At 40.0% G+C, this 17,862-nt stretch overlaps 1 protein-coding gene across 4 annotated transcripts in view; it reads left to right on the top strand.

Annotated features, from left to right (window-relative positions):
- The window catches only part of ARMC8 (armadillo repeat containing 8), a 104,321-nt gene that overhangs the window by 10,665 nt on the left and 75,794 nt on the right, over window positions 1-17,862 (top strand). For 2 of the 4 annotated variants that reach the window (XM_055413032.2, XM_055413050.2), the window contains exon 2: window positions 16,767-16,843. The exons of 1 other annotated variant lie outside the window; for it this stretch is intronic. In XM_055413032.2, coding sequence (XP_055269007.1) covers window positions 16,767-16,843 — 77 coding nt within the window. Of the gene's footprint in view, window positions 1-16,766; window positions 16,844-17,325; window positions 17,376-17,862 lie in introns of those variants that run through there. One more of the 4 variants, XM_055413062.2, reaches the window with a different exon arrangement.

The following is a 17,862-nucleotide window of genomic DNA, read 5'->3' as shown; positions in this document are numbered from 1 at the left end:
AGGGGACTCCTGCCTGAGATCAACCCTGGAAAGCAAGACCCAGTTTTGTTGTGTCACTGTCCCTCGTGGAGTGTGCTGATTGTGTTTAAGTAGTTGTATTTTGGCACCCTTGGGTGTCACAACTATCTTTTGGAGTGGTTGCCTTTTAAATCATGACTTTTAAAGGGACTGAACTTTAGGCTCTGGAAGCAGTAAGCTGCTAGCGAGGCGTCGGTCTCTGGGAGCATCCAAACAGCACAGACTGAAGACGCCCTTGTGGAGGGACAACTGGCTGCCTTCAGGGTGAGTCTACATGGCATCTGCAGGCTGGAAGGCCCTTGAAGGCAGAAATTCTAGGAAACCTATGATGAATCTTGGTGTTGCCATCACCAGAAACAGAGGAGGAACAGAGCCTCATCAACTTAGATGAATTTCCTACTTGTCTGGATAATGATAGACTTGAGTCAGTCATTGAGGTGAAGAACCATGAAGCCAGGAGGCTCAAGGGTGGGTTGACATGTGGTGCTTTTTGGAGGAGTGAATAAAAAAGTAGAAATTCCAAAAAAAAAAAAAAAAATCAACAAATAAAGCCTTTTTTTTTTTTTTTTTCTTTTTTAAATAAGGAGGCAGGTAGCCTGTCTGGACTGTGTCACCTCTGAGGTGTACCATGAAAGATGTACCCTGGATCTCTAAGTCATTACATGACTGTAGTCTTGAAGAATAATTCAAACTATTCTTATGGTCAAGGACAATATCACAGCCATGTCTGAGTAGCCTCACTTTGTTATGTCAGGATTGAGAAGTAGGCATTTCAGTGCACTCTAGTGGATTCCCTGGGCTATCTTAACATTTTAGAAGGCATCTAAATAAACCTTTGCCAACCCAGAGGATATCTCAATCTCTGTAAAACTCCTCACAACCCTTGTCACTCCAATGAGAAGGTTCTTGCTCCCTTGGACTTCCAGATTTTCCTGTTTGGCACCATAAATCCTTACATGATTCACTTATTCTATCCAGAGGGATCTCTTCTTGGCCCTCTGTCTTCAGACATTTTTGTCTACATTGAAGAGTAAATGAATAGAATTTAATAGACTGAGTGCCAAAGAATTGATGCTTTTGAACTGTGGTGTTGGAGAAGACTCTTGAGAGGCCCTTGGACTGCATGGAGATCCAACCAGTTCATCCTAAGGAAATCAGTCCTGAATATTCATTGGAAGGAATGATGCTGAAGCTGAAACTCCAATACTTTGGCCACCTGATGCGAAGAACTGACTCACTAGGAAAGACCCTGATGCTGGGAAAGATTGAAGGCAGGAGGAGAAGGGGACAACAGAGGATGAGATGGTTGGGTGTCATCACCGACTCAATGGACATGAGTTTGAGTAAGCTCCAGGAGTTGGTGATGGATAGGGAATCCTGGCGTACTGCAGTCCATGGGGTCACAGAGTTGGACACGACTGAGCGACTGAACTGAACTGAGACTCAAAAGAGCTGTTTGTGATTTGTACCATACTTTAAAAAGATAAACATTGCAGTATGCATATTAAATTGCTTCCAGTTCTTCAGACCACCTAAGCATACTTAAAACATTTTGATGCTATATGCAAGAGCTGTAATAATGTTTTATTACATTAGAAACTCGCTACAGAAAAAGTAGAGGCTGTTCTTCATATTTCTTTTAAACTGTCATCTGATTTTCCTATTGTGAAAAAAAAATCCTCTTTGTGTGAGTAAAATTATGGAATCTTGGTGTGAAAGAATCCTGCAGACAGTCTTTAGTTTGTCCTAGTCACTTTCTTATTGGGAAAAACTGAGAACCAGAGAGGTTGACCTGTCCACTGTCATATACTATTATCTATAAAGTGTCAGAGTCAGGTTTCCAAACACGTAATTAGAAAAATATTTTGTGTGCACGACCTTAGGTTTTAGTATTTTATTTTCAGACTTTCTGTGACTACTGACTTATTTGCTACTGACTTTAAAATAAGTTCTTTTAATATGTAAAGTCTGATTTTCAGTCTTAATCATTTACTAAGAGTTCAGGCTGCCTCTTAGGTTAAGGTAACAATTACATATTTAAGTATTTTCATGATTGCATTTATGAGATTGAAATAGATTATATTCTAGGAATTTTGGCTGTCGTAAGTATGTTATATTCTATGCGGATGGGATCTGGCCAGACCCAAGTGCCATTTTATAAACTTTGAAAGTTGCTCGAGACTGCAGAAAAGAAGGGCTTTGGTGAATTTTGGGAGGGAGAATGCTTCAAACCTAGAATCCCTAAAGAATGAATCCCATGATTTTTTAAAAAGTAAAGATAAAAGTAGTCTAAAAAATACTATGTGATAGGTCTGCAAAAATCGAATGAGAATCTGATTGAGTCCTAATCAGGCTAAAAGTTTACTAGAATACAGAAAAGTAAAAGAAAAACCAAAATATCTACAAAAATTTGAGTTTACTTAGGCATTTTCTTCTAATTTTTCTTCCTTTTGGAGGCAGGTGGGAATTTTTTAATACATAGGAGGGTATGATAGCTGCAAGGAAAAGGTCAGTCTTTGTTGCTCGGAGCTGAAACTCCAATACTTTGGCCAGCTGATGCGGAGAACTGACTCATTTGAAAAGACCCTGATGCTGGGAAAGATTGAAGGAGGGACGAGAAGGGGATGACAGAGGATGAGATGGTTGGATGGCATCACTGACTCGATGGACATGAGTTTGAGTAAACTCTGGGAGTTGGTGAAAGACAGGGAGGCCTGGCATGCTGCAGTCCATGGGGTCGCAAAGAGTCAGACATGACTGAGTGACTGAGCTGAACTGAAATGTTGATATTATCCTTTTTTGTATTGTTCCAGAGGGAGGTAGATTTTACCCCATCAATATTAGGGGAAAAAATTTTCCAGCAGTTAGTTTTCTTTAATGGTGAAATTAACTCTATGGCAGAGAAATACAGTGTCACTAGAACTCTTCAAGTAGCAATGAGGCAGTATTTAGGATATTGTGACTTTATCTCACCAAAACACAGTCAGAACATGGGGAAGGGATGACATATAATTTGATAATAAAGCACAGTTGAGTAAAATTTTCAAGTATCAGATTTCTGATGTTCTGGATTGTGACAGCCTGAATCTCTTTAGTGACAATATACAAACACATCAGGGACTTCCCAGGTACTGCTAGTGGTAAAGAACCCACCTGCCAATGCAGGAGACCTAAGAGACACTGGTTCGATCCCTGGGGTCGGGAAGACCCCTGGGGGAGGGCATGGCAACCCACTCCAGGATTCTTCCCTGGAGAATCCCATGGACAGACGAGCCTGGCCAGCTACAGTCCGTAGGGTTGCAAAGAGTCAGACACAAGTGAAGGGACTTAGCACACATGCGTGCATAAACACATCAAGTGTTCTTGGACTTTAAAATGAATAATTGTGAATCTGTGACTGATCTAAGCACTACAGTTATATGGGAGTTCAGAAAATTGGGAAGCATTTGTTTGGACCGAGAGTTTTGGAGACATCAGAAAATCAAATCTTGGTTTTAAATTGGGATGGAGAAGAGGTTCTGAAGCTCGCAGTTGACTGGAATGTTAAGAGCTGTTTCATTTAGTGGGTCTCAACTCTACCAGATTCCACACCCTCTTCTTAAAACATATTTAGAAGCACCTCTTTGGCTCTCCTGAAGTGAAATTCATCGGTAACTGTTCTCACATGTAAATTTTTAAAGGTTGGCATGATGCCTCAGCTGTGTTAAGGGAGAAAGAGTAGGAAATTATGCCATTTAAATGAGTAAATACTCAGGTACTGGAAAGAAGTAACAAAGTAGTGCTGTGCTGTGCTTAGTCGTGTCTGACTCTTTGTGACCCCATGGACTGTAGCCTACCAGGCTCTTCTGTCCATTGGGATTCTCCAGGCAAGAATACTAGAGTGGGTTGCCATGTCCTCCTTTGGGGGATCTTCTCAACCCACGATCTTCCCAATGCAGGTCTCCCGCACTGCAGCTAGATTCTTTACTGTCTGAACCACCAGGGAAGCCCAAGAACACTGTAGTGGTTAGCCTATCCCTTCTCCAGCGGAACTTCCTGACCCAGGAATCTAGCTGGGGTCTCCTGCATAGCAGGTGGATTTTTATGAGCTGAGTTACCCAGGAAGACGAATAAAGTAGTGATATATTTGCAAGTAAGGTTAATTTAGCTATAAATATGACTGCTGTATGACAGATTGATATAGGTATGATGTGATGTTTACTTAAATGTAATAAATGATATTAATTTTGATGTGACTTTCTGAAACAAAAGGTACTTTTGGTAAAGTACCTTACAAGGCAAAGTTCAAGTCCAGCTTTTTCTATATTCTTTTGGGAATTGCATTTTGGAAAATTTTATAGTAAAATGATGCTGAACATATATTGTGTTTGTATGTAAAATGGAGTTAGAGTCTAGGCTCAGGATATTAAAATAAAGTTTATTTTGCTACATGACTCTCTAATGGAAAGTCTTTTGGAATGTGGGCCTATTGTCCCACTCACAGGACATGTAGCATCCTTGGTCCTTGCCCACTAGATATTAGTAGCATCTAGTGTCGTTTTGACAGTCCCAGTCACTTCCATAGATTTACAGAACGTATTTTAGGCAGTAGTGCTGTCCGTGTTGAGAACCACTGAGATGCTGAGGGTATGGGGTTCCCTGGTGACGTGTGTGTATTAGTATGCCTCCCTCTTTCTCCTCTGCACTTCTCCCTTCCCCCAGCTTGTGCAGTGAATAGTATAAGGAGATGGAAATAAAATGTGCCGTTAAACATTTCCCCCCATAGCATGTATAGCCCTCTAATATCCTGCATCATTTACTTATTATGTTTATTGCTTTTTATCATGCTCCCCTTGCTGAAATGTCAGTTCTGCAAAGGTGGGCTTTTTTGGGTCATTGCCTAGGCTGTGTAGTTGTTTAACAGTTTATTGACTGAATTAAAGAGTACAACTTTAGCTTTTTTTGTATTCCCGAGTGTATACTATAATCATGGTAGTACTAAATTGCATTTCTCAAACACACCACATTGCTTCAGAACTCTTTTGCATGTGCTATGCTCTCTACCTCAAGTCCTTGTCTTTTTTTCTTCCCTTTTCACCTAACAATAATATTAGTCTTTCAGATTAATCATCCTGCTGCTTCGATAGCGTCTCCCATTCCACCTCTAACTTCTGTACTTCAGTTAATTATATCTTCAACTTTCTTTTTATTTTGTGTTCATTTTTATGGTTACACTTATCCTGTGGTAGAAATAACAACTGTAACTTATGTACCTGTTTCCTTTCTGTGTTGAATGCCTTGAGGGTAAGGGACTGTATCTTATCTCTGTTACCAGCACCTAACAAATTAAAGATATTCACATGTTGAATTTCAGCATGAAATAGGTTTTAAATGAATCTTTGTAGAGCTTGCTGCTGCTGCTGCTGTTGGGGTTGTATTCCTTTCATCTCTCCCCTAAACCAAGGTTTTCCCTGACAATGCTGAATGATCAACATTATGAATAATTTATCTTGAAGTTCCTAGTAGTTTGTGGAATAATTGACATACTAAAGTTTGTTTGGCAATAACCAGTTTAAAATTCATTTCTTAGGGGTCAGAATTCCCCATTGAAAATCAGAATATTTTAGTTTCTAAAGGGTACATGAATTAAATGAGAAAATAGATATGAAAATGCTTTATAAACTGTAACTTGCTAAACAAGTGTCAGGTATTATAAAAATATATTCTGTCTACCTTTTCTTTCTGGGTTGGTTGTACGGGAACGAGAACACTAGAGATGATTACTCCTTGGAACTTCCCCAGTGGTTAATATTCTGCACTGCACTCTAGTGTGTGCGGGTTTGATTTCTGTTCAGGGAACTAAGATCCTGCATGCTGTGCACTGTGGCCAAAAAAAAAAGAAAGACTACTCCTTGACCTATGTATTGGTATTCTTAACTGTGATCAAATATTTTCTGAGTCTGTTGTTACACCTGCACTTATAATGAAAGTTAGTAGTAAAAAGTGCACTAATGATTGCTTTTAATGATTCTTTTCTACATTTTTAAGTTTTTTAAAAATCTCAAGTAATGAAAGGTTACAGTTAGTTCAGTACTCGAATGCATATTTATTTCCTGTTAAGTGCTTAGTTTGCTCTGAGAATAAGGCTGTTATCAGGTGAGGACAGGTATCTGTCTGAATGTGATATGCTTGGTCACTCAGCCATGTCTCACTCTTTGAGACCCCATAGATTGTACCCTGCTAGGCTCCTCTGTCCATGGGGATTCTCCAAGCAAGAATATTGGAGTGGGTTACCATGCCCTCCTGCAGGGGATTTTCCCAACCCAGGAATTGAACCCAGGTCTCCAACTTTGCAGGCGGATTCTTTACCATTTGAGCCACCAGGGAAGCCCATCTGTCTGAATAATTAAGGTTTAACCATGAATATGAATATAAATACCAGAGAAGAGCATTTGTTACACTTAAAAAAAATTTTTTTTTATACAAAATAGAATTTTCCTGAAATCAGTATTTGTATGGATCATTTACAGGGATTTTTCCTGTAAAACATGCAAATGTATTATCTCATTTGCTCCATACTCTGAACTATGCGGTGACATCACCATTTTATATTTGAAGACAACAGTCTCAAAATTTTGTTCTTGCCCTGAGTCATGAAGTAGTACAACTAGGTTTCAAACCCATCTTCTAATGCCGGATCATGTTTTCCTTTCTACCACTCAATGCCTGAATATGGTAGAAATAAAGAACATACTATTTTAATGAAATATACATCAAGGAAGATTTTAATGAAATGAAATTGTTTGATATTTTCTTATTAACACTTAAACTCTCACTGTTCATTGTCTAATAAACCCATTGTTTCATTTCAGGTTTTAAAACTTCAGTTGAACACATTTACTTCTAATCTTTGAGTTAAATCCTGTTTAAGTCTAGGACTTAGTAATTTAGTATTCAAGACCTTTCCCAAAGAATTTTTTTTCCCCTAAAGTTAGGGTTTTATTCATCCCAGCCATGGGTAGTTTATTCAGAAGGGTAATAATGTTCTAATGAACTAGAGAATGTTCTAGTATGCCTTTTCGGCATGTCTGACCAGTTGTCTGAGCTATCATTAAGTTTTTCCTCTTTTGTGCTACTAAAGAGGAATAAAAGGTAGGGTGAGCATATAGCCTGGTTTGTTTCCAACACTCTTCATTTATGTGTGTTATCTGTGACAAGTATTAGTAGTCCTGTCTTTCAGTCCTAAAATTATCCTGGTTTGGATGGTAAATTTGAAGATCTATTCATTGTCTATTTATTGTTATGTAACAAATTACCCCAAAACTTACCTGCTTAAAACATTTGTTATCTCAGTTTCTGTAGGTCAGGATTCGGATGTGGCTTAGCTAGTGCCTCTGCCCCAGAGTTCCTTGTGAGGCTGCAGTCAGGGTGTCAACAGGAGCACCTCTTCTCACCTGAAGACTGAATTGAGGGGGCATGCACTTCCAAGCTCACTCACAGCGTTTTTGGCAGGATTTAGTTCCACATGGGCTGTTGAGTTAAGGGCCTCAGTTCCTTGCTGGCTCTTGGCCAGGGGCTCCCCTTAGTTCCATGCCATGTGGACCTCTCCATGGGGCAGCTTACAGCATGGCAGCTGGCTTTTGACAGAGGGAGGGACAGACAGACACAGACATGGACACGCAGAGAGGGAGAGCTCTGCAGAGACATTATATCACTTCCGCCGCTTTCTTGCTAGAGTCAAGTCACTATGACCAGTCCTCACTGAAGGGGAGCCATCTCACGGGGCTGGAATTTGAGAAGCTGGGATCCCTGGGGCTATTTCAGAGACTGCCTATCACCTAATAAAAGGGAAATTGCTTGCACGTAATAGTTCTCCACAGTGGAATACAACTTGTTATTTGTTTCTGTCTTCTTTCAAAAAGAAATTTGCTTCAAGCGTCTCATCTTTCTTTAATGTTTAGTACCTGTTCATACATATGTACATTCAGCTCTACTTAGAATTAACACTAATTCACGGATTTGGCATATATAAACTTTCCTCTTGAAGGGATCTGTGTACATATTCACATAATTTGGAGGGGTGCTGTTAAACATAGAAATGGAACAGGTTTTTAATACATTTGCGGTGGCGTCTGGAGCTTTGAATGGGTACAAGGAGTTTAGAGCTGGGTTTTGAGGGCTTACTAGGTCATTTGTTTGAAGCCTTGTGCCAAAAGGCAGAGGTTGTAGTGTGACCCTGGCTAGCATTGCTCTCCTTCATGGGCACAGACTGTACCCTGAGCTTCAGCTGGCTCCTTGGCACATCTGCTCTCTTGGTTGAGAGGATGGAGGATCACTGTGTACAATCCCTTCCAGCTCCTGAAAACTATAACTACAGTTGAAAGGGCATTGGTGTTTTGAAGTGAGGGTGAAGCCACTTCTTGAAAGGACAGATCATCGGAAACTCTCCTAGCCTTTTGGCCTCTATGGGCAGGAGGGAGGAAGGAACTCTAGTGCTTTTCATATTTCAGGAGTAAATAAGTACCCAGATGAAACTGTCCCTCACTGAAATCCACGCTGTTGCTGGCAAGAATGAAAGAACCCCAAGTTCTCTTCACCCCTGCCTACCCCAGTATCACAGCCTCACTCGTCCTTCCCTCCAGGTCATCAAGATTAAACTCTTATTCTCTGTTTACATTAACCTCCACATGAAGCCCAGGACTCTAGGGTCCTACCTCTTGCCCATGTATCTCTGTCCATTTACTTTTCTAGCCAGATTCCTTGCCTTCTGTTTCTTTCACGGGATTTCCCTTATCCTCAAGCCTCTTCTCCAAACATTTCCTTCATCTTTCTGTTTAGACTGAAACTGAACTTTTCACTTGTTGACATCCCTTTCCTCAGTTTTCTCCTGCAGTCTTCTCAGCTGGTGGCTCTTTTCCTACCCATGCCCCTCATATCTCTAGGAGGTACAGGAGAGAATTGTTCTCTTGGCTCTTTTCAGACCCCCCTCTTCCCTTTTTCTGAACATTGCAGCTCTGAATCTCATCAGACTCTACCTTGTTGTAGTCATCGATAGATCCCCTGGCTTCCCAGGTGGCACAGTGCTAAAGAATCCTCCTGCCCATGTAGGAGACACAGGAGATGTGGGTTTCATCCCTGGGTTGGGAAGATCCCCTGGAGAAGGGAATGGCTACCCGCTCCAGTATTCTTGCCTGGAAAAGGAGGAGCCTGGTGGACTACAGGTCATGGGGTTGCAAAGAGTCAGACACAACTGAGTGACTGAGTATGAGCATAGATCTTCTGGATCATTCTCCCTCATTTCTTTTAAGATTTTAGCTCCTAGTTCGTGATCACTTTTCCCCTAGCACTATTTCTGTGGTAATTTATGCAAATTTCACTAACTATATAGACAATTTTTCTAAAATTGTAGACTTCTCCAGTGATCATATCCTCTGTCCTACCTTGAGGTATTTGTCCTCATGGTTTTTTCCTAGACCTTGACCTTCATGTAATAACTAAATCCCTTCATTAACTAAAATCCCTTCATAGTCTTAATTTTTCACGTCCTGGCCACCACCTTCTGTCCTCCCTAACCATTCCTCCTCCTGCCTGAACACCTGCAACCCCTCTTCAATTCCCTTGTTACCTGCATTCTATTAATTCTGCCACTCTTTGGCTGGTCTTCAGTAGGCCTGTCATAATCACAGCCTTGAATATACTCTCAACTCAGCTGACCTCTTCCTCTGGCTTTGTCATCCTTGCCTGGTGAAATTCCGGCTCTGGTTAAACCCAGCTCGCTTATTCATGCCTACTTCTGTATATTTAAATGTAGCTGGAGAAAAACACAGCCATGCTGACTGGCCTCGCTTTACATTCATAATCATGAGCCTCAAGAAGGTTAAGTGCTGCCTGGCAGCGCTGATACATTTTCTGGCCCATACAGTGTCTCATTCTCATCCTTCTGCACCCACCCTCACATCCATCCCCACCATTTTAACTTTAAAAAAATAGAGATAATTGGAGAGAATGTCCACAAGCTTTCACCACCATCTCCACCTAATTAATTGCCTCTGGCTATTGTACTTTCCATGCTCTACTTGGTCAGTAAATCCACTTTCTTCTCAATTATTCATGAACATTGTTCCAGAAGTTCTCCCCCTACCCCAATGCAGCATGTTTTTCTTAATATAAAAAAAATTCCCTCAATGAATAAATATGCTTTAATTTATTCCTTCTTAAAAAAAACTTCTCCTGACTTCACCTCTCTCTCTGACTACTTCTGTCTTCTCCCTGCTTTGCAGTGAAACTCCTTGAAAGAGTTGTCTGTATTTACTTTCTCTAATTCCTTTTTGCCCATTCTCTCTTAACCCTCCGCAAGCAAGCTTTGGCCCCACCACTCTGCACATACTGTTGTTGTCAAGATCACTGATGACCTCCATGTTCCTGAATCCAACTTTTGTATTGTTGTTCAGTTGCCCAGTCATGTCTGACTCTGCTACCCCATGGAATGCAGCACGCCAGGTTTCCCTGTCCCTCACCATCTCCCGAAGTTTGCCCAAGTTCATGTCCATTGCATCAGTGATGGCATCCAGCCATCTCATCCTCGGACGCCCTCTTCTTCTTCTGCCCTCAACCTTTCCCAGCGAGTCAGCTGTTTGCATCAGGTGACCAGAATACTGGAGCTTTAGCTTCAGCATCAGTCCTTCCGATGAGTATTCAGGGTTGATTTCCCTTAAGATTGACTGGTTTGATCTCCTTCTTGTCCAAGGGACTCTCAGGAGTCTTTTCCAGCACCAGAGTTTGAAGGCATCGATTCTTTGGCTCTCTGCCTTCTTCACAGTCCAGCTCTCACAACCATATGTGACCACTGGGAAGACCATGGCCTTGATTATACGGACCTTTGTCAGCAGAGTAATGTCTCTTTTTTTCAATACACTGTCTAGGTTTGTCATAACTTCCCTGCTGAGAAGCAGTCATCTCTAATTTCATGGCTACAGTCACCATCTGCAGTGATTTTAGAGCCCCAAAGAAGAGATCTGTCACTACTTTCTACCTTTTCCCCTTCTATTTGCCGTGAAGTAATGGGGCCAGATGCCATGATCTTAGTTTAATATTTAGTTTTAAGCACTCTTTCACTCCTCCTTCACCCTCATCAAGAGGCTCTTTAGTTCCTCTTCACTTTCTGCCATTTAGAGTGGTATCATCTGCATATCTGAGTTTATTGATGTTTATCCCATGTGTCTTGATTCCACTTGTAACTCATCCAGCCCGGCATGTCTCATGATGTATTCAGCATATAGGTTAAATAAACAGGGTGACAGCGGACAGCCTTGTTGTACTCCTTTCTCAGTCCTGAACCAATCAGTTGTTCTTTGCAGAGTTCTAACTGTTGCTTCTTGACGCACTTACAGGTTTCTCAGGAGACAGGTAAGATGGTCTGGTATTCCCATCTCTTTAAGAGCTTTCTGAAGTTATAATCCACACAGTCAAAGGCTTTGGCATTGTTGATGAAACAGATGTTTTTCTGGAATTCCCTTGCTTTCTCTATGATCCAGTGAATGCTGGCAGTTGATCTCTGGTTCCTCTTCCTTTTCTAAACCCAGCTTGGTTATCTGGAAGTTTTTGGTTCACATAGTGCTGAAGCCTAGTATGTGGGATTTTCAGCATGACCTTACTAGCATGGGAGATGAGTGCAATTGTTCGATCGTTAGCACATTCTTTAGTACTACTCTTCTTGGGAATTGGGGTGATGATTGACCTTTTCCAGTCCTGTGACCACTGTTGGGTCTTGCAGAGTCACTGACATATTGAGTACAATACTTTGATAGCATCATCCTTTTAGGGTTTTGAATAGCTCTACTGGAATTCCATCACATCCAGTAGCTTTATTAACAGCAATGCTTCCTAAGGCCCATTTGACTTCACACTCCTGGATGGCTAGTTCTGGGTGACTAACCACACCATCTTCAGTAAGATGATTTTTTTTTTTTTGGTACAATTCTGTGTATTCTTACCATCTCTTCTGATCTCTTCAGCATCTACTAGATCTCTGCTCTTTCTGTCCTTTATTGTGCCCATCTCTGGGCAAAATGTTCCCTTGATATCTCCAGTTTTCCTGAAGAGATCTCTAGTCTCTCCCCTTCTGTTGTTTTCCTCTGTTTTTATGCACTGTTCATTGAAGAAGGCCTTTTTGTCTCTCATTGCTATTCTTTGGAACTCTGCGTTTAGTTGGGTGTACCTTTCCCTTTCTCCCTTGCTCTTTGCTTCTCCTCTTTCTTCAACTATTTGTAAAGCCTCCTCAGATGACCATTTTGCCTTCTTGCTTTTCTTTTTCTTTGGGATGGTTTTGTTTGCTGCCTCCTGTACAATATTATGGACCTCCATCCATAGTTCTTCAGGCACACTGTTTACTAGATCTAATCCCTTGAATCTATTTGTCTCCTCCACTGCATATTCGTAGGGAATTTGATTTAAGTTGTATCTGACTGGCCGAGTGGTTTTTCCCACTTTCTTTACTTTAAGCCTGAGTCTTGCTATGAGAAGCTGATGATCTGAGCCACAGTCAGCTCATCAACCCAACGTTTAGGTCTTAGTTATTATCTTATGCTGCACTTATGCATTTGGCATAATTGATTACTCCCTTCTTAAAACATTACCTTATCTGGCTTCTTAGACTTCTTCCCATCACACTGGCTACTTGTTCAGGTGCTTCAGAGTTCAGTCTTCTGGCTCTGCTTTATCCTAAGTGAACTTATCCTGTTTATATTACTCCTGTTTATACTCACCTCCCTAGTTTGTATCTCCCACTCAATAGGTCTCTCCTAACCTCTCGACATACATTCAGCTGTAGACATTCTCACTTGGAAGGCTAATAACATTTTCAGTTCTAACAAAAACTGGACTTTTGATCTTCTCACAGTTGCATCTCCCAGAGTCTTCCCCTTCTCAATAACTGGCAGCTCAGTCTTTCTGGGTGCTCAGGCAGAAACTGTAAGTATTATCCTTGGCTCCTCTATTCTTTTGGGCTTCCCTGGTGGCTCAGAGGTTAAAGTGTCTGCCTCCAATGCGGGAGACCCGGGTTCGATCCCTGGGTTGGGAAGATCCCCTGGAGAAGGAAATGGTAACCCACTCCAGTATTCTTGCCTGGAGAATCCCATGGACAGAGAAGCCTGGTAGGCTACAGTCCACGGGGTCGCAAAGAGTTGGACACGACTGAGTGACTTCACTTCCTCTATTCTTTTATATTCCTCATCTATTCCAGCAGCATATCCAATTTCATTTCAACTTTAACATTTATCTGGAATCTGAGTGACTCTTACTACCTCCAAAACTCTTGCCCTAGTCCAGGCTTCCTTCATCTCTGTGAAATAATAGCATTTCTGATTATTGAAACAGCTTCCTTCCTAGTCTCCCTGCTTTGTTCCCTAGCCCACTCCACATATTTGTCTGTTTCTATAGTTGCAATTAGAGCCGTCCTTTTAAAGCACGTCAGTTCATGCCTAATGGCTTCCCAAATCACACCATAAAAATAAAAATTCTTACAATGGCCAACAAGACTGTATACCAATGTTGTCCAGTGGAAAAATAATGGAAGCCACGTACATAATTTTAAATTTTCTAGCAACCATGCTTTAAAAATAAAAAGAAAACAGATGAAGTTAATTTTAACGTTAAATCTAATTTAAACCTATCTACAGAATATTATTTGAACATACAATTAATGTAGGAAATTGTTAATGAAATTGTTTTACTTTCTTATATCAAGTCTTCAAAAATCTGGTGTGTATTTTACACAATTTTGATGCCACATTTTGGTTGGAAATGCTTGATTTGCATTTTGCTTGGAAATAATTGATTGGTATTTAGGTTTCATGAAATTTACAGTTGAAAGTAGATTTACATAGCCAAGTATTTCCAAACAGTCTTAAAAGTTTTCTAATAGTTGAATCCAGCATTGGTTTTAAACTCAGCTTCTAGCCACATTTCAAATGTCCAGTAGCCGTGTGAGGCTAGCGGCCGTCTTCTTGGACACCACAGCTCTTTACCATCTGGCCCCTCTTCGCTGAACTCACCTCCTCCTGTTTTCTCCTTTGCTCATTCTGCTCCACCTGTCACCGCCTCCTGTTCTTTGATCCCCTCAGACATTTCCCATTTCAGAGCCTTTGCATTTGTTGTTCTCTTTGCTTAACAAGCTTTGCTTCCAGATAGCTGCATGACTTACTCCTTGACCTTTTTCAACTGTTTGCTCAAGTGTCGCTTTTTTTCTGAGCACCTATTTAGTATCTGTACCAATTGCCTTCTCTCTCAAAGTCTTTTATTTTCAGGCTGCCTTCTTTTTTTATAAATATTTATTTTTATTTATTTATTTGGCTGTGCAGGGTCTTAGTTGTGGCATGTGGGATCTAGTCCCCCAACCAGGGACCAAACTCAGGATCCCAGCATTAAGAGAGCTCAAGAGTCTTAGCCAGTGGACCACCGGGGGAGTCCCTCCAGGCTGCCTTTGAAAGACAAGAGAAGAGGGCTGAAAGTGGAAAGATGGCTTGATCTACAAAGGAAAACAGTGAAATATGAGAAATGTCCCATACAAACAACTCAATTAATATGTTAAGCAGAATCATAGAGTAAATCACTTTGAACAACCGACTGTATCCTCTCAGCTTGCTACTATGTAGGCAGTTCAGAGGATCCATTTTTGTACATATGACTGACCCCTTTATAGATGTAAGCTCTATACAATTCTTCCTTAACTTTCTCTTGTATCTCTTTGGCACCTAGCATAGAACTTTGACCCAAAGGTAGTGTAACATTTCAATTATTGGCTACATATTAGTTAACCTTCTGTACTTTATAGTCTGCAGTTATTTTTCTACCCTCCACCCTTCTTTTTCAGTGCCAGCAACTGGTATCCTTGCTGATGGTATTTGTGTGTTGGCTTCACTTGCCTTATGGCTGTGGTTGTGACCCTGATTCTTTGCTTATCTATTCTTGTGCACTCTTACTCATCTTCTAAAACCAACTCCTCTGAGAAGTCTTCACTGATTCTCCCAGTTTATTAATACTCTCCTAAGTGCTACCTTTATTTGTGTATACTTCTGTTTTATATTCTAATAGGGAATATAAACATGTAAAGATAGTTACAATAGAGTATGAATTCTTGAGGGGAGAGACTGTGCTTTACTTTTTTTTTTTAACTTTAATGCTTTCCTCTGTACCTTGCATATCTTATTAATAGATAGGCAGTGCTTATTAAATGAATGTACGGAGAAGTAGTACAGAGAAGTAGGCTTGCTGTTAATGGGAGAATTTGTTATTTAAAATATAGGTTTTAAACCCAAGTACCTTTTTAAAAACCACATTGAGAGGCAAGCAGTATAGTGCTGTGGAAGACTGTGTGGAGACAAACAGTAAAATCAAAGATCAGTCCTTACATAGCAGGGAATCTTGAGAGTCTGAAGTTCTCAGACGGACTTAGCATTGTTGGAAAGCCAGGACAGCACATATGCTCAGATGAAGTGAGAAGACATATCTGTATTATGGGAATGCTTTTCAGTTTTATCCTGGATTTTGCTCTTGGGTATATTATTTTGAGGAAACCAGACCCATTAGCAAGTACTTTATGTTATCTATTAGGCATAAGAATTTTCATCAGTTTGTCTTATTTGCTGCCAGTTTGTTCTTTATAAATGGAGTATGTATTAAAAATAGGTATTTGCGTTGTCTACAAGGATATTTTTCTTGCAAACCCATAATATGAAAATACACTTTGATTTTTAGCTTAACTATATTGTCTGAAATTTTTTCCAGATTTATTTTCGGAGACTCAGAATTTTAAGCTGACACTGTGTCTTGGCAGTTAACTCTCTTCTGATCAGGGATTCTGGGTAAACTGGAAAAGTATTTCTTCCTCTCTATAAAAGTTTATTGCTAATGGTTGATAGTATATGAGCAGCATATTCCAGCAGGCATCAGAAAGAAAAAGCAAAGGATAAAAGTTCTTTCTTTCTGGTTCTTAAACATATGTTCTTTGTTTTAAATAATGTTAAGCATTACGTATACCCCCAAATAACTATTACAGGAAATAACATAATAGAGCAAACTCCAAAATACAAATAAAAGGAGGTAAGTGTCTCCCTTGTTCTTCATATTCTAATTCCTCCATCTTCTGGTCAGCTTTAGCCAATTCAGACTGGGTAACTCTTTTGGACCTGATAAATCACCCTAAGTTTTAATTTTTTTTTTCCTCACAGAAAGTGTGACAACTCCTTTATATTAGTTTTTATTTTTTACATATATCTGCTTCTTAGCAGTAGAGCTCCTCTGTGTCACTCTGAGGGTCTTCCTCTTGCACTGAGACTACCCTTCATAAACTGTTCATGAAGTCCTTTCCCATTTTTCCTTGCTGAGATCAGATTTTCCCTCCCTTTAGTGGATATAAACAGAAACAACATTCCTATCTTTTTTCATATGTAGGTGGCATCCAGCACTTAATTAAGAAACTTAGCTTGCTTCTTAATACTTAGGCCCAGTTCTGTTGGCAAAGCTTGCAGTGCTCACTACAAAGATTCCACTGTCTAGTTATGTTAGTAAGAACTGGGTATCTCTTTCTTGCTCATCTTATTTTTTATCTTGTCACAAGATTTTCTCAGATTGATTTAATATGATAAGTATATATAAAAATTTGAATGCTTCTGCTTTAAGTTAGATTATATAGCTGTTTGTTGTTATAGGTGATACTGTGAATTTGTGATTTGCATGGCTTCAGATGTCATAATTTTTCCCCCACTTTCTAGGAAGTAACAGCTAGCAGTCGCCACTATGTTGACAGGCTATTTGACCCTGATCCCCAGAAAGTTCTACAAGGTGTCATGTAAGTAGTATGTATTTAAGAGTCTATCAAAAAATCTTGTTTGTTTTATGTTTGAATCTGTTAAGTATTATAATTCTGAAAATGCAGGGTTATAACTTTTCTGTTTTGGAAAGACCCCTTGACATTCATGACTTTAATATGATACTGGAAAGAATTGTCTGTTGGGTAGTTAACAAACATGGTTAGCTTCATTTTTTTGTAGAATACTTGCTTTACATTTTTTAAAATGTTTGGAGAAGGCTTTTGTTACTTTAATATCCAGCAAAAGCAAGAAAGTAAAACTGGTGATGTTTTATCATTTGAAAAGGCTGGGAGAATAGGTCTTTGGGGTTAGAGGTGGTTTTGTTTTGTTTTTGGTTAACTCATTGATGGTCTCTAAGGTTTGGGTTTCCTAGTGATGTTTTAAATATCAGGATTTAGAAAGCAGTCATTAGAAAATTTAAGTAAACTCTTGATAACCTTAATGTTCTTCTTTTCTCCAGAATTGCCTCATGTTTAATGAGAGGAAACGTTTTTAAGCAACATGTCTGAGGTGATTATACGTAAAAATAATTAAGTGGTACAAGTGCAGTAAGATTGCAAATGATTGAAAGAATTATCTCTCCTAAGAGCAGGTTTTTATGCTCTTATCACACTACTTCTAAGAAAGAAAAAAGTGAAAATGAGTCACTCAGTCGTGTCTGACTCTTTGTGACCCCATGGACTATGTAGTCCATGGAATTCTCCAGGCCAGAATACTGAAGTAGGTAGCCTTTCCCTTCTCCAGAGATTCTTCCCATCCCAGGAATCAAACCTAGATTTCTCACATTGAAGGTCTAGCCTAAGACAACTCATTGGGTTGGGAAACACAGAGCACCCATAGGAGTGAGCTGTGTCCTGGGGAAGGAGGACCCCAAAAATATCAGGATGAGATACATTTGGGATAGCAGTGAGGCACTCATTTGTCCCTTTCTTCTTCTTACCCTGTTAGTGTTATCAGCAAGATAGCATCTTTAGCTTAACTCCTGCTCAACTTTGGC

Source organism: Moschus berezovskii, chromosome 1 (genome assembly GCF_049115385.1).
Source record: "Moschus berezovskii isolate FMDL1 chromosome 1, NW_MosBer_1.0, whole genome shotgun sequence".
Classification (NCBI taxonomy): Eukaryota; Metazoa; Chordata; class Mammalia; order Artiodactyla; family Moschidae; genus Moschus; species Moschus berezovskii.
The sequence above is the reverse complement of the archived record's forward strand: the minus strand, read 5'-3'. Positions and strand labels throughout refer to the sequence as shown.